This window comes from Miniopterus schreibersii, assembly GCF_964146895.1.
Source record: "Miniopterus schreibersii genome assembly, chromosome: 4".
NCBI classification, from domain to species: domain Eukaryota; kingdom Metazoa; phylum Chordata; class Mammalia; order Chiroptera; family Miniopteridae; genus Miniopterus; species Miniopterus schreibersii.
The window spans coordinates 66768738-66790946 of NC_138105.1; the positions used below are offsets into that span (position 1 = coordinate 66768738).

General features: G+C 53.1%; 2 protein-coding genes across 5 annotated transcripts; one reads left to right on the top strand and one right to left on the bottom strand.

Moving 5' to 3' along the window:
• The first annotated feature begins 2039 nt into the window (after positions 1-2039).
• Positions 2040-5995, top strand: FEM1A (fem-1 homolog A). The gene has a single exon (XM_081134164.1). It carries the CDS (start codon positions 2180-2182, stop codon positions 4172-4174), a length of 1995 nt encoding a protein of 664 aa, XP_080990290.1. The 5' UTR covers positions 2040-2179; the 3' UTR covers positions 4175-5995.
• A 3447-nt stretch (positions 5996-9442) lies between these two features.
• On the bottom strand, positions 9443-21791 carry TICAM1 (TIR domain containing adaptor molecule 1). Of its 4 annotated transcripts, none has more exons than XM_081134162.1 (2): positions 21666-21791; positions 9443-17903 (listed from the first exon to the last, which is right to left on the bottom strand). In XM_081134162.1, the coding sequence occupies exon 2, from the start codon at positions 17763-17765 to the stop codon at positions 15690-15692; it is 2076 nt and encodes a 691-aa protein (XP_080990288.1). In that variant the 5' UTR covers positions 17766-17903; positions 21666-21791; the 3' UTR covers positions 9443-15689. The 4 variants fall into 4 exon arrangements, with proteins under 4 accessions (XP_080990288.1, XP_080990286.1, XP_080990285.1 ...); XM_081134160.1 differs by lacking the exon at positions 21666-21791 and adding an exon at positions 21447-21534; XM_081134159.1 differs by lacking the exon at positions 21666-21791 and adding an exon at positions 21373-21534.
• Between the last annotated feature and the right edge of the window lie 418 nt (positions 21792-22209).

Below are 22209 nucleotides of genomic sequence, written 5' to 3' on the forward strand. Positions count from 1 at the left end.
GTTCAGTCCACAGCAGTCACTAAGTCTGGGATAGTTTGTTAAGCCAAACTAGATAACTAGAATGATATGGGCACTGCTTCTTTCAACAACTCTGCCTGAAAAATTCCCTATCAGTGAAACATCTCCCAACTACCTCCTTCCCTCCCGAGTCAGGTACAATATATTCGTCCTCTGCGGTCCCACATCCCACACACCTGACTTAACCTACCTTCCTTGATCAGATTCTGGGTTCTTGAGAACAGTTGTCTTGAGAACAGCTTGTAGCAACTGACCCAAAACATAGTAGGTGCTTAGAATATCAATAAATATGGCCGATTGAATGAAATAAAGGCATATATCAATACCTCAGGCTGAGCTAAACGGAATAGATCTATTTAGTCCCTTCAGAACACAATGAGACTGTTTCTTAGAAACTAAACCATGGCATATTTACCCACTGAACAGGCATTTCCCCAGAGAGGAAACAGACATAGTAAACAAACTCTTGTGATTTGATTAGTAATTATAGGCAGGCAAATTAAAGCCACAAGCTACATTTAACATGCTTCCAGTTACTATTGCTGCATTACAAACTACTCCAAAACGTACAGGCTTAAAACAATCATTTTCTTATATGTCATGGATTCTGCAGGTCAGGAATTTGGGCAGGGCTCAGTTTGGGGGTGGGGCAGGGAGCTTCTGTTACCTGTGGGTGGTATCAACTGGTGGATGACTGGTATGGAAGATCCAAAATAGCTTCACTCACAGGGGGAACACCTCAGAGGGGATGGCTGGAAGGCTGGGCTCAGCTGGGAGGGTGGACAAGAGGGTCTCACTGGTCTGTCCAGCATGATGGTCCTGACTTCTTTCATGGTGGCTGGCTTCCCCAGATTGGGCATCTCAAGAGAATAGTGGATTTCATAGAATTGATCATGAGTACCTCTGATTAGTACCAAAATTGAGAAAAAGACTTTTCTGTAATCCAGTTGAGTAAAAAATTCTTTCAGAACCTTAAAAAAAAAGAGAGAAAGGGGAAGCTGGTGAACTTTTATGCCCTAAATTCAGAAATCCCAGTGCCACTTCTGTCTTACTCTATAAGTAAAGCAGGCACGTGTCCACCCACATTCAAGGAGGGGGTATGTAGTCCTCACCTCTCATGGGAGCAGTGTCAGGGATCAAACTGTGGATTTGAACCCTCGTTTGCACAGAAATGGACCAATCAAGGACATGGGCCAGCATTCTTCTCTATATAAGCCAGATTCACTTCTGCCTCGACGGATTCCCTTTCAGCTTCCTCAGCAGGAGCTGTAACCCCTGAACTGAAGCAGCAAGAGACGCTCCCCGGAGCGGTTTGGGCTGAGCGGTCTCGCAGCTAAGATGTCTCACAGCCCAGCCCTTCCACACTCAGGCTGTATCACAACTGAGCTATTTTCACTAAAGCCTCCCCGCATTACCGCGCCTCAAGAACTTCTGGTGGTATTGACATGGTGGCAACCACCTTCAGTTGACGGATTAATGGGTGAGTGAATGAAAGAATCAATGAACGAGAAATGAGTGCAGGAGATTGACCCTTAGGGCCACCTGTACTTCCGGCACCCCTAGCAACCTCGCCCCGCCGGCTTTCCTGCCTCTGCCGAGAGCCCCCTATCGGTCAGCAGCCAGAGTCAGACCGCTTGGCCGGTTCACTCTCACTCTCGATAATAGTCGCCACGTTGCTCCCGATGCCTTTTGGAGAATGTAGTCTTTGGCCCTTGCTTGCGTTTCCTGTTGGCACCGGCACTGAGACAGCCACAAAACTTCCTTGGGTCCCATAAGCTATCGCGATGGCGATGCATCTCGGGAACTGTAGTCCTCCGTTGACAGATCCCGCTATGATCGGCTGCACATGGAACGACAATTCCCACCATGCACCGTGCTACCAGTACGCCGGGACTACCCCGCGAACTTCTGGGAGACATAGTCCTCAAACCTCACAGTTCCTTCTCTATCCTACCGAGTAGGCTGGCTCAGAGGACTACATTTCTCTCTGCGCTCCCATTAGACGACGGCACCAGGCAGCGGCAACCATTTTGTTCCGCCTAAGGACCCCTAAGATGGCGGCGGGGGAGACGGTGAAGGTTGCAGTCAGCCTCTCCGGGCTCTAGCCTGCAGTTTCCCGGTCTCCCGGCGGCCGGCCCATGGCCTGGCAGAGGTCCGGACCATGGACCTCCGCACCGTCGTGTACAATGCCGCCCGCGACGGCAAGCTCCAGCTTCTCCAAAAGCTGCTCAGCGGCCGGAGCCGGGAGGAGCTGGACGAGCTGACGGGCGAGGTGGCCGGCGAGGGGACGCCGCTGCTCATCGCCTCCCGCTACGGCCACCTGGACGTGGTCGAGTATCTGGTGGACCGGTGCGGCGCGAGCGTGGAGGCAGGAGGCTCGGTGCACTTCGATGGCGAGACTATCGAGGGCGCGCCGCCGCTGTGGGCCGCCTCGGCCGCCGGCCACCTGGACGTGGTGCAGAGCCTGCTGCGCCGCGGGGCCTCGGTGAACCGCACCACGCGCACCAACTCCACGCCGCTGCGCGCCGCCTGCTTCGATGGGCACTTGGAGGTGGTGCGCTACCTGGTGGGCGAGCACCAGGCCGACCTGGAGGTGGCTAACCGGCACGGGCACACGTGCCTCATGATCTCCTGTTACAAGGGCCACCGTGAGATCGCCCGCTACCTGCTGGAGCAGGGCGCCCAGGTGAACCGGCGCAGCGCCAAGGGTAACACCGCCCTGCACGACTGCGCCGAATCCGGCAGCCTGGAGATCCTGCAGCTGCTGCTCGGGTGCAACGCCCGCATGGAACGCGATGGCTACGGCATGACCCCGTTGCTGGCAGCCAGCGTAACTGGCCACACCAACATCGTGGAGTACCTTATCCAGGAGCAGCCTGCTGGGAAGGAGGCGCAGCCAGGGCTGGCCCAAGAAAGTCCCTCCACCAGCCCGGGATGCGTGAAGCCCCGGGAGGCCAGCTGTTGCAGTTCCTCCCCGGAGGAACCCCTTAGCAGTGAATCTTATGAGAGCTGCTGCCCTACCAGCCGGGAAGCTGCGGTGGAAGCCTTGGAATTGCTGGGAGCCACGTATGTGGATAAGAAGCGTGATCTGCTTGGGGCCCTGAAACACTGGAGGCGGGCTATGGAGCTCCGTCACCAGGGGGGCGCGTACCTGCCCAAGCCAGAGCCCCCGCAGCTGGTCCTGGCCTATGATTATTCCAGAGAGGTGAACACTGCCGAGGAATTGGAAGCACTTATAACCGATCCGGACGAAATGCGGATGCAGGCCCTGTTGATCCGAGAGCGCATCCTGGGTCCCTCTCATCCAGACACTTCTTATTATATCCGTTATAGGGGTGCAGTGTATGCTGACTCAGGCAATTTTGAGCGCTGTATTCGCTTGTGGAAATATGCCCTAGACATGCAGCAGAACAACCTGGAGCCTCTGAGCCCCATGACCGCCAGCAGCTTCCTTTCGTTTGCTGAACTTTTCTCTTACGTGCTTCAGGACCGGGCGGCCAAGGGCAGCCTGGGCACACAAATTGGCTTTGCAGACCTCATGGGGGTGCTCTGCAAAGGGGTCCGGGAAGTGGAACGGGCCCTGCAACTGCCCAAGGAGCCAGGGGACTCTGTACAGTTCACCAAGGCGCTGGCCATCATCCTCCACCTGCTCTATCTGTTGGAGAAAGTAGAGTGCACGCCCGACCAGGAACATCTGAAGCACCAGACCGTCTACCGGCTGCTGAAGTGTGCCCCCCGGGGCAAGAATGGCTTCACCCCTTTGCACATGGCCGTGGACAAGGACACCACAAATGTGGGCCGATACCCAGTGGGCAGATTCCCCTCCCTGCAGGTGGTCAAGGTACTGCTTGACTGCGGAGCTGACCCAGACAGTCGGGACTTTGACAACAACACCCCGTTGCACATAGCCGCCCAAAACAATTCCCCGGGGATTATGAATGCCCTGATTGAAGCGGGGGCCCACATGGATGCCACCAATGCCTTCAAGAAAACAGCCTACGAGCTGCTGGATGAGAAGCTGCTGGCTAAGAGCACCATTCAGCCTTTCAACTATGTAACCCTACAGTGCCTTGCAGCCCGCGCCCTGGACAAGAATAAGATCCCCTACAAAGGCTTCATCCCTGAGGAGCTGGAGGCTTTCATTGAGCTGCACTGATAGGATTCTGAGAGGGGAGAAACCCAGAGAGGTGTAGCCCACACCAGTCCTTGCCCTCTCTTGGTGAGCACTTCAGGTGGCATGAAACAGGAAGAAGGGCCCTCCAACCTCCATGGCCCTTCACCTCTGCACAGAGTGGGGAAAGGAGTTAGTTTGGTGCTAGAAGCCTTCAGAATCATGTGCTCAGAGAACTGTCTTTCTCCAGGAGGGTACGCACCCATCCATAATTGGGAGAAGATGCACGACTTTCCACACATCCCATCTGCCTGGGTCTCAGAAGATTTTGCCTTCTTACTGAGAGACAGAGGGATTGAAGCCATTGCCTTCCTCTGCTAGAAACAGAATTGGGTCTGTCCTTCTTTGCCCCTTATGTGGCTGGATAAACTCAGCCACAAAATACAGTATTAGGACTGGGGGCTACCAAGGTGGAAAGTTGGAGACTCTCACAAGACCATCTCTCACTTCTTCCAGCACAGTCACACCCTGCTCCCTTCTGCGTTTCCATAGTTAGCCTGCACAGGCAGGGCGCTCTGTTCAGGGCAGCCTGCCACTTGCATAGCTTTGGGCTGGTTTGGTGTTCTGTTTATTTAGTAGGTGGTCAGGCTACAGGCATTGCACAGGAGTTCTGAGGTTTTGCTGCCATATTTTTTTTCTTAAGAATTTGAAATTTTCTTTTAAGACTTGATAACTTAATTTTGTGCATCAAGGGTTTTGTTGTGCCTGAGGTAGCCGAGGCCCTCAGGAGCGAGCTTTATTGTGTGAAGAATTTGGTGGAGGTGGGAGACCATGGTATTGGTTCCTAAAACGCAGGTGGCTGTACATTTCTTAAAACTTCACTAATTTGCCTTTTACTTGGGCCTCTCGTATTCCCATCCTCATTAGGGAAGTGTTTTTTCGAAACAGGTTCAGGCCAGATGCCCAAGGCACTGAGCTTGATGTGAGTTTCCCACTGAGTGAGAACTAGCAAGGTTGCTTTGGGGGTTGGTTTTTCACAGACTCTGAGAACTGCAGGCTGCTTCAGCCCCACAAATCACGTACAAGTGCACAGTATTGTGGGCATAGCCACCCCAAGTGGCTTTAGCCACTCTTACCACTGCTCAAGCACCTGAATCCAGGTCTTCCTAAGGAAATCCTAAGTGCAGCGTTAACTCAGTAAATCAGCTGGGTGAGACAGTGAATGCTGAGAGCTGAGGTGATGCAAAATCTTTGCTTCCCATCACTCAGGGTATAAAGTGCCTGTGTTAGAGAACCTGCTGCCGGGCGGTTTTTCTTGGGTAGTACTGCGTTTGCCCTGACAGGCAGAAGGGGACTGTTCCTGGCCTCTTTGGACAAGAGTGAATAGCAGAAGGGGACAGCAGCATCCTCACCCCACACCTCTCCTTCAGCCTTGTCAAATGGCAGCTACATGGAGGGCTTCAGACACCACAGCAGGTGCCTGGGTATTCTGCCCTCTGAGAAAACTGGGTCTCTCCTGTGGATTTGCAGTATTACTTAGGATGCTCTTTATTTACAAGACCAGGTTTTACCTTCTGTCGAGGTGGGAAACAGCACGGAATAAAGAAATGAGGCCGTTTAAATTGTGAGTCCTGGTGCTGGTGTTTAAGTCATTAAAAAGACAACATTAGAAGAAAACCACCAGACAGTTCCTTGCTGGGGGAGAAGGGGGAAGGAGGATGCCCCTGAGAGTAAAAGGCCATGGTGCCAGTCCACTTAAAAAAGCAGCCCTTGGGCCTCCATCTCTAACTGGAGGAGTTTCTGTGTACTGGGGCTCTGTGTAAGGTTTCATTCAAATGGAGTATTATGCATAAAAAGAAAAAGTGAATACCACTGAGAGTCCAAACCCCTCACTTTGCAGTACGGTTGCCATGGAAAAGAGGGTGGCTTGACCATCCTGAAAGGCAAGGAAGGGCTGAGGAAACAGGAGGGCCGCTAACTCAATGAGACCCAGCGATGGAGCCGGTGGAGCGCTGTGGCCCAAGAGGTCTGTCCATGAACTTGGGTTTCCTGGAGCTGATTCCAGCTTAGGAAAATCCAAGGTTCTTTTTTTTTTTTTCTACTGCCATCTCACTTGTGAAATTCTGGTTTCCTCCACATTAGTACAGTCAAACTCCTACCCAAAAGTACTGCCTCACTAGGTGGCCGTTGAGTTTTCCCCGAGCACCCACTGTTTGCCAGTCCCCTCAGAGGTAAGGATTGAGCCGTTAGGTCAATGATCTCTCCCTGTTCTCACCTCCTCTGGCAGTAGGGAAGGACATGCCCTGGTGACATTTCACCTCTAATAGTTCATTGGGCTGGAGGGTCCTCCGTTTCTGGTTTCTCTGGGCGTCCAACAACTCTCAATAGCTAACACCCACTGAGGTACAGCATGAATATATCCTTGTCTTAAAGGAGTGGATTTCAAATCAGCAGATGCTCTCAGAGCCATGTTCTAGGAGACATATAACAGTGCAAAAGCATTTATTGAGCCCCTACTGCATGCTGGCACCATTCCATGTGCCACCTCATTAACTCACAGCAGCACTGTCAAGTAGGTTTCATTATTCCTGTTTTGAGGTGATTCAGAGGTGTTATGAGGCTCACCAAAGAGGAAAACTGATCTGTGCCAAATGCTTTCTTTACAAGCTCAGACTCCCCAATCAAAGCCATCTTAAAACAGCTCAGGTAGGTTCAGGTGAGGGTTTCAGGGCTCAAAACAGGAATAACGGTTCCTCCAGGTGTCCCAACATGGCAGCCAGCAGAATGGAAGGCATCTTTCTGCCAACCAAAGTCCTAACGTTCACTTGGATTGGACCAATCAGTAGCCCAGAAATGGGGGATGGAGGAGGAGTCCACCTCCCCAAAACTTCTGTACCCCAAGTGATGTTGGGGTGCTGTAAAATGGAACAGATCCCACGGAGGGGGGTCAAAACAAAAGATAAAATTATTACCTATAACTTTTGGGTGAAGAAACAAGCTCAGAGAGGCCAAGTGGCCTGCCCAAGGCCACACAGCCAGGATAATGACCCACTTCACTGATAGCTGAGCAAACTGAGGCTCAGTGAGGGGTAGGGGTTGCTCAAGCTCAGCCAGGATGCATGCAGCCCACCTCTGGTGGGAGCCACTACCCCCACTCACTGTCACTTCCCACCTTCCTGCCTCCACAGAAGTGAAATTCTTCTCATTTGCTCATCTACTTGCTTAATGCTTTCCTCAGAACTTCTAGAGCTTTGCGAGGGTCTGTCTTAGTCACTGCCATATCCTTAGCACTCATGTGTTGAGTGAGTAAATGGGTGAATCTCTCTCAACTCCCAGAATTCTAGTAGAGGCAGGATCAGGGGACACAAGGAGCGGGCCTGACGGCTTGGCCATGCACAGAGCCTGCCACCCCCCACTGGATTCCAGCTCTGTCATCTGAGCAGTGTTTACCAGAGGGGAGGGGAGCGGAGTGTCCTGGCCCAGAGTTAAAGATAGCACAGCTCCGAATCATCACAGGCTGGAAAGGTGAGATGACCAGCCCCTGGGACGGCTGGCACAACAGGGCACTACATGTGCCTGGAGAAAGGATGGGTGGGGGTGTGGATTCCTGTGGGAGATTCTGTTGGGACTGGAGAGAGGGTGATTCCATCTAGTGGTTGTCACAACACGTGTTAGGCAATTCCCAGCCCCAATTCAGGCAGCACCACCCCTCTTGCAGGGCTGGGGAAGAAATGTTCCCTCCCCTGACCCCAGCACCTGTGGTTCTTGTAGGTCACAGAAGAGACTTTGAACTTAGATATTGAACGAGACATCTGAGATCCCCCAGGGCAACCGTCTCTCTCTGACCTATGCCCTAATGTCCTCTACTGTAAGCCCATGAAGCAATGATCTTGATAAAATGTCACCTCCTTCATGAAGCTCTCCCAGATCATCAAAGGCACAGCCCCAGCCATCCTCCCTTGTGTATTTCCTTCTCAATCCTTATAACCTTAACTCCTATAATTATCTTTTTCTTTACACGCTTCCTTTGTTCATCATGTCCCTTCCCTAGAATGTCCACTGCACAAGCTCATTCCCTGCTGTGTTCTCGGTGCCTAAAAGAAGGCCTGACACAGAGTAGCTCTTTAAACGTTTGTTGAATGAGTAAATGAACTCACGTGGTTCGTTTTAAGAGCAAGGAGGCCTGCGTGACTGAGGGAGAGCAGGAGGAGCTGGGGGACGCAGGCAGATGGTGCAGGGCTTTTAGGCCCCAGGGAGCTGTTTGGGTTTTATCCTTAGGGAGACAGGCAGCTGTGGCAGTTTCAAGCCGAGGAGAGGGGAGATCTGATTTAAATTTTGAGGTGGTGGTGGGTGAGGCTGGAGGAATGTTTGGGGTAGATCTAGACACCGTGGGGGGTGGCGGGGTGAGCTATGCAGGTGACCCAGTGAGCACTGGGGAGAAGGCTGGACCAAGTTGTGCCATGGGTGGAGAGAAGTGGACAGATACCAGATCTGCTTTGAAGTTGGGCTGGCAAGAGTTGTTGATGATCTAAGTTGGAGAATGGAGATTGAGAGGAGTCAAAAATGTACTCCTAGGTCTTGAGCCAGAGCCAGACCAGTAGGTGGGTGGATGGTGGGGCTGTTTAATGGGCTGGAGAGAAATGGAGCAGAGTTCTGGACTCGATGTGGCTCAAGGGTCTCATCAGAGCCCCACATAGCTGCCTTGTTCACCACTGCATACCCAGTCCCAAGGAAAATGATTGGCACATAGTGGGCGCTCAATCAGTATTTATTAACTAATAGAAGGCTCTCAGTCCCAGGGAAAATAGGCCTTTGAGTTGCTGAAGTGGCTTAGTGTTGACTTCTAAAGGACCTCAAACTCAGATGTCATTTGGGGCTAGCAGGTAACACAGGGTGGGCAGCTGTGACCCAACTTCAGTCAAAGAAGAAATCACAAAGAAAACTAGAAAAATATTTTGACCTGAGAATAAAACAGAACATATGAAATGTGTGGAATGCAGCAGCTAAAGCAGTGCTAGAGAGAAATGCATAGTTTTAAATGTTTAGAAGAGAGTAAAAATGGAGAATCGATTATCTATGGCAAGAGTCTGCAAATTCAGGCCCGTGGGCCAAATCCAGCCTCCTTTTTGTAAATAAGGTTTTATTGAAACCAAAAACTGCTTCAAAAAAATTATTGATTGATTGATTTGAGAGAGGAGAGAGAAACATCAATTTGTTATTCCACTTATTTATACATTCATTGGTTGCTTCTTATATGTGCCCTTACTGGAGATCAAACCCATAACCTTGGGGTGTCGGAAAAATGCTCTGATCAACTGAGCTACCCAGTCAGGGCTTTTTTTTTTTTTTTAAAGTTTAAATTGAATGAAACACAAGGTGAGGACAGGGGTATGGATTCGGCCGGGGCCACCAACTTGCCATCATTTCTCTGATTTAGCTGTTTCCTCTTTCAGAGCATGGGCATACTCATTGAGCGGTGTGTCAGTGGTGAGAACACAGGCCACATGACCTTGGCATCATCATTTCCCCTCCCTGCGCCTCAGTTTCCTCATCTGTAAAATGGGGTAATGGTAGCAGCTGCCTCCTGGCGTGCGAAGGATTAAATGAGTTTACCCATGAAAATGTCCTGGCACACAATAAGTGCCCAGTAGAGCTCTCATAGTTACAGGGCACCTACTGTCTGCATGCCCATTTGTACATTAAGATGTGGATGAAGTTTTAAAATTTTTAAATAGTTATGTATTTATTTGAATGTGTCTTAAGGAACAAAGTATAGCTAGCTCCACCTAACATGTGAGTTCACAGATGCAAGTGACCCAAGTTTAAAACTAAAGACGAGTTTGTATTCTATACAATTTTTTTCTGAGATAAAATTTGCCATTGTAAAGTATACAATTCAGTGGCTTTTAGTACAGTCGCAAGGTTATGTAATGTCACCATTATCTGATTCTGGGGGAGGGGAAAACATTAATTTTAAAGATTGCTTAAAGAAAATGATCTAACTACTCGAATAGAAAAAAATAAGAGGGCAGATGGCCAGCAAAGATCATGAGTACAGTAAACAGATAGGCAAAGTTTGGGGATCAGCAGGAGAATGCCAAAGAGCCGCACAGCTCCGTATGAAAAAACGGACTCAGACCCCGCAGGGGATGGGGTCAGGCACACCGCACCACTCCCGCCTGCTGGCCTCCAGCACCCAGGTACCAGTAGAGGAGATGGGCTTCACAGGGCGGGGATAGGCACAGAGCCCCCTGAGGGGCCTGAGGGACCCCAGGGGAGCCTTGGGGAGGAGAAAAGATTGGGCCAGGCTCCCTTGAGAGGTCTCAGGCAGCTCCTTTTCTTGGGAAGAAAATTTTTTTTAACTTCCCTTGGAAATTGGAAACCCTGGGTGCCTCCCAGGGCTATAATAAGGTTGTGTTCACTGACCGGGTTAAAAATAAAAGATCCCCACCCAGGGGCACTTGGGGCTGGGAGGAGGTACTGTGTAGGCAGGGCAGGGATAGAACCTGCTCTGTGACTTAAGGCACGTGCCTGCCCTCTCTGGCCTCTGATCCCCAACAGCATTAGGCTGAACGATTTCCAAAGACCCGGTTAATGGGGAGATTTATATGGCTGCTGTGTTAAGAAGGCTGTAAGCTGGAAGAGGGGGCTGTAGGTGTGGTTTGGAACTTGGCACTCTCTGGGAGTCCCTGCCCCGCGGGGCTCTCTTGGGAGGACGACCCCACCCCAGCCACCCGCAGGGGAGAGGCAGGAAACACTGGCCGTTAGCGCCACCTGGTGGCCCGGAGCGCTCATCGCAGCACCTTGGTCCCCACAAAGGAAGCATCCCGTTCCCCTGGCCAGGCAGAGCCAGGTCCTGCACCCAGGTCATCACGCTGGCTCCTCGCCCTCCCTCGGAGGCACCAAGCTCCCTCCCACCACAGGGCTTTTGCCTGGACTGAACCTTCCGCCTGGAGTAACCTTTCCTCCCTGGACTGCCCCCTCCCCTGTCAACCCCCCAGCAACTTCTGTGTGACCCATCACACCCAGGACTACCTAAGTTGTAACCGCCTTATGTTTGATTCCCTTACAGAGCTTTGAGCCCTGTGAGGGCAGGAACAGAGTATGCTTTAGTCAATATTGTGTCCCCTGAATCTGAAACTGCCCTGGCATGGGTGCTTAGGCACATACTGTTAAGTGAATAAATTAATGGATGATGGAATGAATGAACTGCCTGCCAGCAGGCAGGAAGAGAACACGGAGTCAAGAGGCTGTTTTAAAGATAAAAACAAACTTAAGCAGTAATTCAAATTCATTTATTGAGCACCTGCTGTGTGCCAGGCACTGGGATCCAGCAGTACAGTCAACAGACAAAATTCACATCCTCATGGAGAAGGTGGACAACAACGTAGGCAATAAATAAATGATTTATTTTGTCCAAAAGTGCTAACTGTTATGGAAAAATAGAGCAAAGTCAGGGGGATCTGGTGGAGGCAATTGTAAATGAATTTTAAATAAGGTGCTCAGAGAAGCCTCCATTGAGAAGGTGGCATTTGAGCAAAGATTTGGAGGAGGTGAGGAGGTTTCTGGCTGAAGGATGTTCCAAGCAGAGGAAACAGTCTGTGCAAAGGCCCAGAGGAGGCCTGTGTGGCTGGAGTGGAGTGAGGGGGAGAGAGGAAGTGAGGGCAGGGGATGGGGGCAAGTCATGCAGGGCCTTGTGGGCCTCTGGGATGGCTTCGGATTTTATCCTGAGGGAGGGAGTTGGGAGCCCTGGAGGGCTGTAGGCAGAGGGAAGACAGGACCTAACTTGGGTGCTCAGAGGCGTCCTCTGGCTGCTGCAGGAGAACACACTGTGGGGGCAGGGATTGAATACAAATCAGTAGCGTCTCTGGAATGGAGAACTGGGTGGCTGGGGACAGGGAAGAGAGGGCAACTTTACCCGCATTCCTCTTTGGTGCCTTTTGAATTTTGAACCATGGGAGTGTACTCCTTGTTCAACAGAAAATAATTTTAAATACACATCTGTTGATTGCATATTTGTGTGTAGTGTTACATTGATTTTGGGGGAGGCTGGTGGGTGCGGGGGAGGTCTGTCATCTCCTCTGTGCCTCACCAGGCAGTAGAACAACCAGACTGTGCTGGATATATAAATTTGTGAGATTCAAATGCGGCCCACCTCCCCTCCCCGAGTTCTGCCCAAGCCAAGTCACAGCTGCACATATGCTGTGACCTGGGCAAAGCACTACTCTCTGTGGGCCCAGAAGGTGGGAGAACATTTGTAAACTATCTAACCGTCTTAGAAAGACATCATTCCAAGCAGGGACACAGTACTGACCTCAAACAACAAGTATCTGTTATTTAGTCACATTTCACAGTTTTTAAAGGGGAAAGTTTTGAAAAAAATTTCCCTAGTTTTCTTTAAGGCTGTTTGGCCTAAAGGGAACATGGGACTTCCCCAGGAAACACCCAGGCCTATGGGGCCATGTGGGGAGGGCTGACCTTGGGGCTGGCAGTGGTCACCAGGGGGCGCCGATGCAGCAGGAATTATAGCTGAGCCCTCAACTCTGGGAAACTGTGGCCCTCCTGCCTGGAGTTGCCCTATCCTATGTGGTCTTCCCTGCAGGCTTTTGCCATACTCTGCTCACCTCCAGGAACACTTTTCCCAAGCCATGACTCATTCCTCAGGTCTTAGCTTACCTTATCCTTCCAGAAGCTTCTCAATCCCCTCAGGCTGACCAAGGGTTCCCTTTGGGCTCCAGCAGCCTCCTACATTTCCCCATCATAGCCCTAATTACCCCATAACAGTCTGTCTCTGGCACTGGGCCATGCACACTGAAAGGACAGAACGGGTTTGTCCTGAGTCACCTCCAGGGGCAACCACTCAGTCATCACTGTGCCCACAGGGCCTGCACAAGTAGGATCTCAATAAATGTTGGCTGGATGAGCAGATAGATGAACCGACATTTTCCTCACTCACTGCAGGAAGTAGGTCTGTGTAGCCAGAGTCCCCCACAGGCTCACACACAGCAGGTGCTCAATAACTGTCTATCAAAATGACTCAATTACCACCCACTTAATATGTGCCACACCCTGTCTGGCTTCTGAAAACACCACAGTGACCAAGGCAGATCTGTCCCCAGTCTTCTCAGGGTAGGAAGGGTGTGGTGGAGAAACCACGAATAGTAAAATTAACAAAAATATTTCAAAGAATTTAAAAATCAAGACAATGAATTAACAGGCTGCTCAGTCTCTGTATGGGCTAGAGTTCAGCAGAGACCTCTGGCTCTTTCTCCTGATCCTGAAGGTTACATATGTGCTGTGTGACCTTGTATAAGTAACTTCACCTCTCTGGGCCTCAGTTTCCTCATTTGTAAATTGGGAACAATGACACTCTCCAGCTCCTGGGGCTGTTGGGAGGATGAAATGGGCCCATCTGACCTAGTCCCTTAGCTCCCATCCTGGCCTCTTCTGTCCTTCCCGCAGCAGCCACCAGAGGACACCTGTGAGCACGAGTCAGATCCCAGCCCTTCTCTCCCAGCCCTCACCTCCTCCCTCCCTCACTCCCCTCCAGCTACATGGGCCTCTTAGCTGTTCCTCCAACAGGTCAAATGTGACCTTATCCCAGGACTTTTGCACTGCTGTTTCCCCTGCCCAGATCATCCCCACCCCATTCCACCCAGTTCTTTCCATGGAGAGCTCCTTCCCTTCCTCCAGATCTTGGCTCCAACACCATTTCCTCAGAGAGGCCCTCTTTGGCACCTGGGCCAAAGGTCTCTCTCCTGAGATACTCCCATCACCTCCCCTGTTATCTTGCTTCCTTATTTGATGACTCATTCGCTGCTCCACTTCCAACTGAAAAGAAAGCAAGGGACAATCACACCCACCCCTCCTGTACTCCACTCCCTGGGGAAATCGTGGCAGGATCTCAATAAATGGTCAGATGAGCAAATATTCACTGCCACTGTCCAATTATTTGCCGGTGGCTCTTACCTCCAAAACCCTCAATCTCCAAAACCCCATCCTGCCCTACCCCACCGCAGAATCTAATTTCAGGCTTTCCTCCCCCAAGTTTCACTTCATCATGGCTGGGAGGCCGGGAGCAGAGCCCTCACAAAATCTGAGTCAGCCACTAAAAGCAAGTGGGGAATGACAGACTGGGTGATTCACACCAGGCCTGACTTTTTGGGTGGCAAACACTAGAGAAAATGGAATGCAAAGTAAATGTTCAAATCAGACAGTTGGGTGAAGGGGGCCGTCAGCTATTTGGCTCAGCCCTCCCCAATTCCGCCTTCCTGGGCCCTCCTGTAATTTCCTCCCTTGGAAGTTTGGCTTCTTCAGTCGTAATCTCCCCAGTTCCAACCCATGACTTTTGGGACCAGAACTCACCTCTTTGGGTCTCAGTTTTCCCCTTCTGTAGAATAGGCCCAAACATAGAAGCTTCTACGTCGGGGATCACTTGGGGAGATTAAAGCCTCTAGTATCATTAAGTGTTGAGTGCTCAACAAACCTTAATTCTATTTTTCTCAAGAAAAGATGAGCCCTAGCCGGTTTTACTCAATGGTTAAAGCATCGGCCCTCGGACTGAAGGGTCCCGGGTTCAATTCCAGCCAAGGGCACATACCTCGGTTGCAGGCTCTCCCCAGCCTCGGCTGGGGTGCATTCGGGGGCAACCAATCAATGTGTCTCTCTCACATCAATGTTTCTCCCTCCCTTCCACTCTCTGAAAAGCAATGGGAAAAAAGAAAAGATGAATCCCCTCCTTGACGGCATGCAGTTAACAAGCCCTTACACTGACCCTGGTATTTCAGTGTTATGGAGCGATTTACTGATGACCTTGAAACACAGGAATCATAAAACCATTTCTGAGAAAGCAGAGGCTCAGGAGAGGTGAAGACACTTGCCCAAAATCACACGGTGGGATCTGAGCCCATTCTTGATGAGGGCATCAAGGTAGACCCATCGCAACCCCCCAAAAAGAGCTACAGCAGAAATTGCTAAATATCCCCCAATATCTTTTCTCTCCACCTCCTTTGGTATTAAAAGTAGTTTTAGCAAAGTATATAGCCCATCAGAAGACTGCTTTTCCCAGTTACGCTTGTAGCCTGAGAGGAGCCCTGTGACTATGTTCTGGACAATGAAACGAGCAAATACAGGAAACTTCCAGTTCATGCCATTCACAGGGAGAAGTGAGTTTCTCTCTTCAGTTTCCCTTTTTTGGGTACAGTAGGCATGTTGTTATCTTAACAAATCGCCTAGCAGAGGTCTCCCAGAGAAGAGTACTAGAGAAGCATTCAATAAATATTTATTATAATTAAAACACAGTACTAATATCCCCTAGCCCATTCCCTACCACCACCATACACAGAGTTTATAAGTACCGTGTCCAATTCTGGCTTCTCCAAGAGCCAGAAAGGCATCAGGGCCCATTTTGCACAATTTCCTGAGACATAAAGGTGTCCCCAGGAATGTCCTGAAAACAGCAGATGACCCCATCTGCCACTGCACCCCCTGGAGATGGGGGGTCTCCAAGGTCCAGCCCAGAGGGGGTCTAAAGTCAAGGTCATCAGGCTTTGTAACTTGGTCATTCCGCTTCCTGTGTCTTGTCCTCAGGGGCCTGGGCCCCTCTTTGGTTCCACATGTGGTTGTTGAGCCCCAGTTGCACCATCTGTGCGTGGTGGATGATGAGGGGCTGCAGCCCTGGGCTCTGAGGGGGCCCAGGCGAGGCTTGTGGGAAGACCGGAGGCTGAGGGAAGGCTGGGCTTGTGGTGCCAGCTGGCTGTGGAGGCAGGGTTGGCGGCTGGTGGCCGGGCCAGGTAGGAAAGGGTGGCTGGGCTCCCAGGGGCCCCTGAGCCCCATAGGGCACCTGAGCCCCAGAGGGCAACTGAGCCCCAATTGTCATGTGGTTCCTGAAAGCTAGCTGGAGCTGCTCCATCTGCATCTGCCAGGACAAGTAGGTCTGGAGGTAGGCTGAGTATGTGGCATTCAACGCCGCTGCCTGCTGTCGCTCGTTCTCCAGATGTTGGCGCTGCTCCCGCAGGGCCCGAGCATCCTGTTCCTTTCTCCAGTTGGCCTTGCGAGCCCGCAGCTTATGAGGTGTGAAGGTGTTGGCTACCCTTTTGGAAAAGACCGAGGAGTGCTCATCCAGCCACACCAGGCTGGCGAGCAGGTTGGCCGTATCAGGACTGAGCTGGGACAGGGAGCTCTCCTCTGGCAGGAAAGGGACCACGCAGTCTTGCCACCCTTGCCGTGTAAGGCTGCACATCAGCGCCTGGTTCACCTGGTGCAGGCTCAGGCGACAGTCGAAGTTGGCAGTAAGCAGCAGGACGGTGAAGGCCGAGTGGTCTATGGCATCCTGCAGGCAGCGCAGCTTGCTGCGCCCAGGCACCTGGAAATCCTCGCAGAAGGTGGCTCCATCAGGCACACCCAGGGCCTCAAGCTTCTCCCGCACACGCAGGGCAATGTGCTCGTCCGCCTTGGCATGCAAGACCACAAAGTTATAGAATTTCTGCTCCGACAACTCTAACTCGGAAGAAGGGGGACATGGGGCCAAGGGGGCCGGGTGAGCCGAACAAGGAGTCGATTGAGAAGAATAGGGAGGGGATGTCTTTGGGGCCGAGGAAGGTGGTGGGCATGGCTGGACTGTCGGGGAAGTGGTATCTTCTACGGGAATTTGTAGTGGTATCTGGTCCTTGACAGGGCAGGTGTCTCTGGAGGGCGAGGAGAGAGATTTGGGGGCTGGTGACACTTCTGTACATTCCACTGGGTAGTGGGTGCTGGTGTCTGGAGCGTCAGGGGGGTTGGAGAGGCCAGCAGGGCTTACATCTAAGGCCACCTCAGGAAGCATGGGGGCTGGGCTATCTGGTGGCACCAGGATGTCAGCAATTTCTTCCGACATGGGCCAGCTCATCTCCTCAGGCTCCTGGAAGCCTGCAGGGACAGACTTGGGCACCGGGGGTTCATCACACAGCTTGCTGGGCCCACGAGGGCTGCAGTGCTGGCTGAGGAGGGCCATGGTAGGTGACTGGCTAATTTCCAAGTTGCTGGCCAGGGAGGCTGGGCTGCCGGTGGATCTCAGGGAGCATCCTCTGCTCCAGCCCAAGGGGTCCTCAATGGGCTGAGGACAGCTGCAGGTCCCAGAAGGCGATGCTGAGGATGGTGAGAGGCAGCCCAGAGCAGAGTGGAGGGGCTGGAAGTCCCCAAGGTCTCTGACGATGTCCCACCCGCACAGGTCCCGGGCCTCCTCCCGGAGCTGCCCGAGCTGGGGGTCATCCCTGGAGCTGAAAGAGTGCAGGGCTGCCCGGTAGGCCACATCCCGCATTGAGGCTGGGCACAGCTTCTCCTCAACGAGCAGGTGGTACAGCCGGGCAACAGCCCAGGATTCATCTGGGGGCTCCTCCGTGGCCTCAGCACTGATGTCCATGCCAGCCCACTGGCGGGCCACACGCTGGGCCACCGCATCTGCCTTGAGGGCGTCCAGGGAGATCCTGGCCTCTGTCTCCTGGCCCAGTGTCAGGAGCACCATGGCGTGCAGGAGGTCTGCCCCCTGCCAGCCTGGGCGCAGGGTCTTCAGCTTGTGCTTAAGATACAGTAGCTTGTCCTGGCCCGCCGTGCCTAGAATGCTAAAGGCATTGGAGAGTGACGGGCCCGTGCAGGCCATGGGCAAGACGGGTGCGGCCTCTGATGGCAGGAGAAGCGCTGGCTGGTGGAGGCATGTTCCACACCGCCTGCCTTCCTGCACGCCCAGCGTCCCCTACTCGCTCACCATACCAGACTCACGGGAACTACGGGAGCAGACCTGTGGGAAGCAGGAAACGCGTGGTCACCACCAGAAAGGGGGAAGCCCTGGGAAGCAGCCCAGACACCCATGCCTGCCTGCTTTCAAAGGCCACCATGACCTATCATATCAGTAGGACCTTGGGTCACCTTCCTCAACCTGTTTCCTCCTCTGCAAGAAGAGAGTGTCCAACACTTGCCTGATGTCACCAGGTAGACACTACTATTCCCCCACTTGCAAATGAAGAAAGTGAGCCAAGAGGTAAAGTCACTTGCCCAAAATCATACAGCCAGTGACAGAGCTGAGATTTTAATCCAAGCAGTCTGGTTCCAGAGATTGTGTCCCTAACAGTAGGACTATACTGACACTTATGGGATTGTTTCAGGGAACTGAGTTGTGTTAATATATGGAAAGTTCTGGGTCCACTGACTGGAAGCCAACAGGTGCTCAATACATGTTTGAAAGGAAAGTAGTCTGCCTCCTAGATGGCCCCAGTGAACCCCACACCCTGGCGTTCACGGCCTTAGGTAGTCCTTCCAACACAGTGCCAGAGCTGACCTCTGTGACTGAGAGACAACGGCAGAACTGATGGGGTGTCACTCATGACATTAAGTTATAAAACACACTGGCTTTCTTCTTAGTCACTCTTTCTCTGTCATGCTGTTGGGGGTAAACCATGTTGTGAGCAGCCCTGCAGAGAGGCCCATGTGGTGAGGAACTGAGGTCCCCACCACCAGCAACATGGGAAGCAAGCTTGGACTCCCATCGAGTCCAGCCCCAGTCAAGTCTTCAGATGAAGCAGCCCAGCTGACAGCTTGACTGCGACCCTGTGGAAGACTCCGAGACAGAGCCACTCACCTATCTGCCCCTAGACACCTGACACTCAGAAACTGTGAGATCATACATGTTTGTTGATTTTTAAGCCACAAAGTTCTGGGGTGATTTGTTACACAGCTATACATAGCTAACTGATATAAGTAGCATTATTAATATGGTGTGCTAACAATTACCGCATGCTGGCTCTATGCCTAACAGCACTGCCAACCCATATGGAGGCTACATCTTCTTCTCTCTCAAAAAATGCCATGCTGATTCCCACTTCTGGCTCTTTGCAGACACTATATTCCCTCTGCTTGGAGCACCTTATCCCCAGACCTTTACCTGAGTAACCTTACTGTCGAAGCTCAACTCTCAGGTACAACAGCACCACCTCAGGTACAATGGAGCCCTCGAGGACCACCTCAGCTCCCCATACCAGTCTGTCTCTCCCACATCACCCTGTTCCCCCCACAACAGAGTCTGCCACTGGGCAAACTTTTCTTGTGTATTAAACTTTTTGCATTTATTATCTGCCTTCTGACCAGTGGGCATCAGAGTATAGGCTGAGTGTTTCCTGGGCACTGCCGGGACTCTGAACCACAGAACAGGTACCTAACAAATACTTGTTGAATGAACAAATGAGCCTAGTACTCATATCCTCCCAATGTTGTGGAGGGAAAACAGGGTCAGGGAGAAGACCTTTCCAAGGGCATATAACAAAGACATCAAGGAGGGTATCCCAAACTCTGTAATTTAAGTCACCAAATGCTTAAAGCATGTCATATTCATGGGAAAAACACAGCCTTAGCTCCATTCCAGGGGGCCAAGGACACTGTATCTGCCCCTTAGCTTGGCAGGCTGAGGCCTACTGCCTGTTCCTGACCAGTACCCACAGTGGGTATTTACAGACTAGAGCAGTACTTCTCAACTGGGAGCAACTCTTTCCCCCAGGGGACACTGGGAGATGTCTGGGGACATTTCTGGTTGTCATGACTATGGGGAGAGGTGCCCCTGGCATCGAGTGGGTGGAGACCAGAGATGCTGCTCAACACCCCACAGTGCCCAGCACAGCCCTCCACAGAGAATGATCTGGCCCCAAATGTTGCTAAGTGCTGATGTTGAGGGACCCTAGTCTAGGATTCAAGATTTTAAAAAAATTCATTTTAAGTAGATGTCATATGGTCCACTGGGGCACCAGGGCCAAGGTCGGTGTTTCTAGGAAGGTCAGCCGCAGGGAAGAGAAAGCATGGGGGTTGCCAGCTTCAGGGAGTAGAGGCTTGAGGGGGCCTGACTGGGCAGAGGACAGGAGTGGTGCAGACAAGAATGGCAGCGCTGGGGGGAAGGAGGTAAGGAGGTAAGTGGCTGCCTGGAAATGGCCTGACGTGTTGAAATGCTGGTCAGGAGAAGGAAATAGCAGAGACCCAAACAGAAGAGCTGACTTCCTAGTGTCGGGGACAATCAACGAGTCTAGTCTGCTCCCACCAGCACTGGTGCATAGTACAGGCACAATTCACTCCTTTTGGCTAATTAAGAAATATTACAAGACCTGGAAAGCAAAACATAACCAGACTGCCTCTGAAACATGTATAGGAAACTGAAGGGGCAGTTATTCAATAAGTGTTTACTGAGCACCTATGTGCAGGCCAACTTTCCATGCCTGGCTCAGAGGAATCCTCACGCCAGGCCAGCGGGGAAGCTGCCTGACATCCACCCTCTGCGTTTGGCACACACTGCTGTGACCTTTCACAGTTTTTGCTTATTGTCTTGACTGTGGGCTCCATGGGGGCACTACTTGGTCCCTACTGTGTGCCCAGCATACTGAACAGTGTCTCCTGGCATACAGCAGGTACTTTATAAACATTTGTTGGAGATTTAATGAATACTCCTTAATCAGAGGGGAAAACAGAGGCCCAGTTTCGGACCCTGCTCCATTCACCTACCCAACCCCAAACTCTGGAACCCACACTCTAGACCTCCAGCCTGCCAGGGTCACAGTGTGGCACCCCTCCCCCAGCCCTCTACCTTAGCCACACTGAGAGGGAAGACAGATGTGTCCGCCTGGGGCCACCTAGGCCCTGACTGGTGCCAGCCTCAGTCCTGAGCAGACTTGCAGCGGCTCCTAGTACCAGCCCCCTACACCCCACGGAAGAGGAGGAGGGGTGGGGGGCTAGACATTCCCGAGCTCGGCTGACCCAGGGTGGACCAAGGCACCTACCGCGGGAGGGCGGTTCTGGGGGCGTCTGGGAAAGGTGGGGATTCGGGGCTCCCAAGGGGCTGAGGAGGGGCTGCAGGGGCAGCAGGGGCGACGTTCCTGGGGCAGAAGGTACAGGGGCCGAGGCAGAGAAAGCTCTGAGATTTGGTTAGAAATTAGAAACATGGGGGAGAAATGCGGAGTTGGGGGAGATCTGGGAGGCTAGGAAGAGATCTGGGGGGCTGGGAAGAAATTCGAGGAGTTGGAAAGGAATTCAGGGTGTGGGAGGGATGGGGGGTTGGGGAGGACCGGAGCCACCGTGGAGTGGAGCTGGAGACTTGAGGGGGGCCCTGAAAAGGCGGTGCACGGACGCCAGGAGCTCTGAGGGCGGGGCGGCTGGCCTCGAACCCAGGCGAGCAGCCCCGGGCGCCGGGCTGCCAGCAGGTGCCCCCGACACACCCGCGCCCCTCCTCCACTCACCGGGGCTCCGGGGCGGCCTCGCCCCTCCTCCACTCACCGGGGCTCCGGGGCGGCCTCGCCCCTCCTCCACTCACCCGGGCTCCGGGGCGGCCTCGCCCCTTCTCCAGTCACCCGGGCTCCGGGGCGGCCTCGCCCCTTCTCCAGTCGCCGAGGCCCGTCGGCCGCGCCCCTTCTCCAGTCACCCGGGCTCCGGGGCGGCCTCGCCCCTTCTCCAGTCACCCGGGCTCCGGGGCGGCCTCGCCCCTTCTCCAGTCACCCGGGCTCCGGGGCGGCCTCGCCCCTTCTCCAGTCACCCGGGCTCCGGGGCGGCCTCGCCCCTTCTCCAGTCGCCGAGGCCCGTCGGCCGCGCCGTCGGGGCCCGGGGTCTGCGGCCGGACGCGGGCGGGCGGCTGGGCGGCGGAGGGCCGGGCGCAAAGGGCGCCGGGCGGGCCTGCCCTCGGGGTCCGCCCGCCCCTTCCGCGCCCCGGCGGAGGGCGGAGGGAAGTGAAGTCACGCTCTCCCCGAGGCCCGGGAAAGTCCCGGGGACGCCCCGCGGCGCCGCCCCTGCGCCCCGCGCCTCGCCCGACGGCCGCTGGGGCACCGCTGGCGCGCGGCGCTCCGGGGACCGCAGCAGGGGCAGGAGGGACAAAGCCGGGCCCTGGGGAGGGCGAGGCAGCCCAGTGAGAAAAGAACCACAGTTTAAAATTAGATCATTTCAATTAGTGATCAGTACTGTCCAGGAAATCAAACAGGCTGGGAAAATGGTCGGTGGGGCGCCCCCAAAGCAGGAGGAAGGGGAATTGTGGCCATCCCGGAGGAGTTGGGGGAAACCCACGTGGTGGGAAGAGGGGAAGCGAG

Excerpts from the sequence above, each read along its gene's own strand:
- FEM1A (XM_081134164.1), top strand. The coding sequence starts at position 2,180 with ATGGACCTCCGCACCGTCGTGTACAATGCCGCCCGCGACGGCAAGCTC.
- TICAM1 (XM_081134162.1), bottom strand. The coding sequence starts at position 17,765 with ATGGCCTGCACGGGCCCGTCACTCTCCAATGCCTTTAGCATTCTAGGC.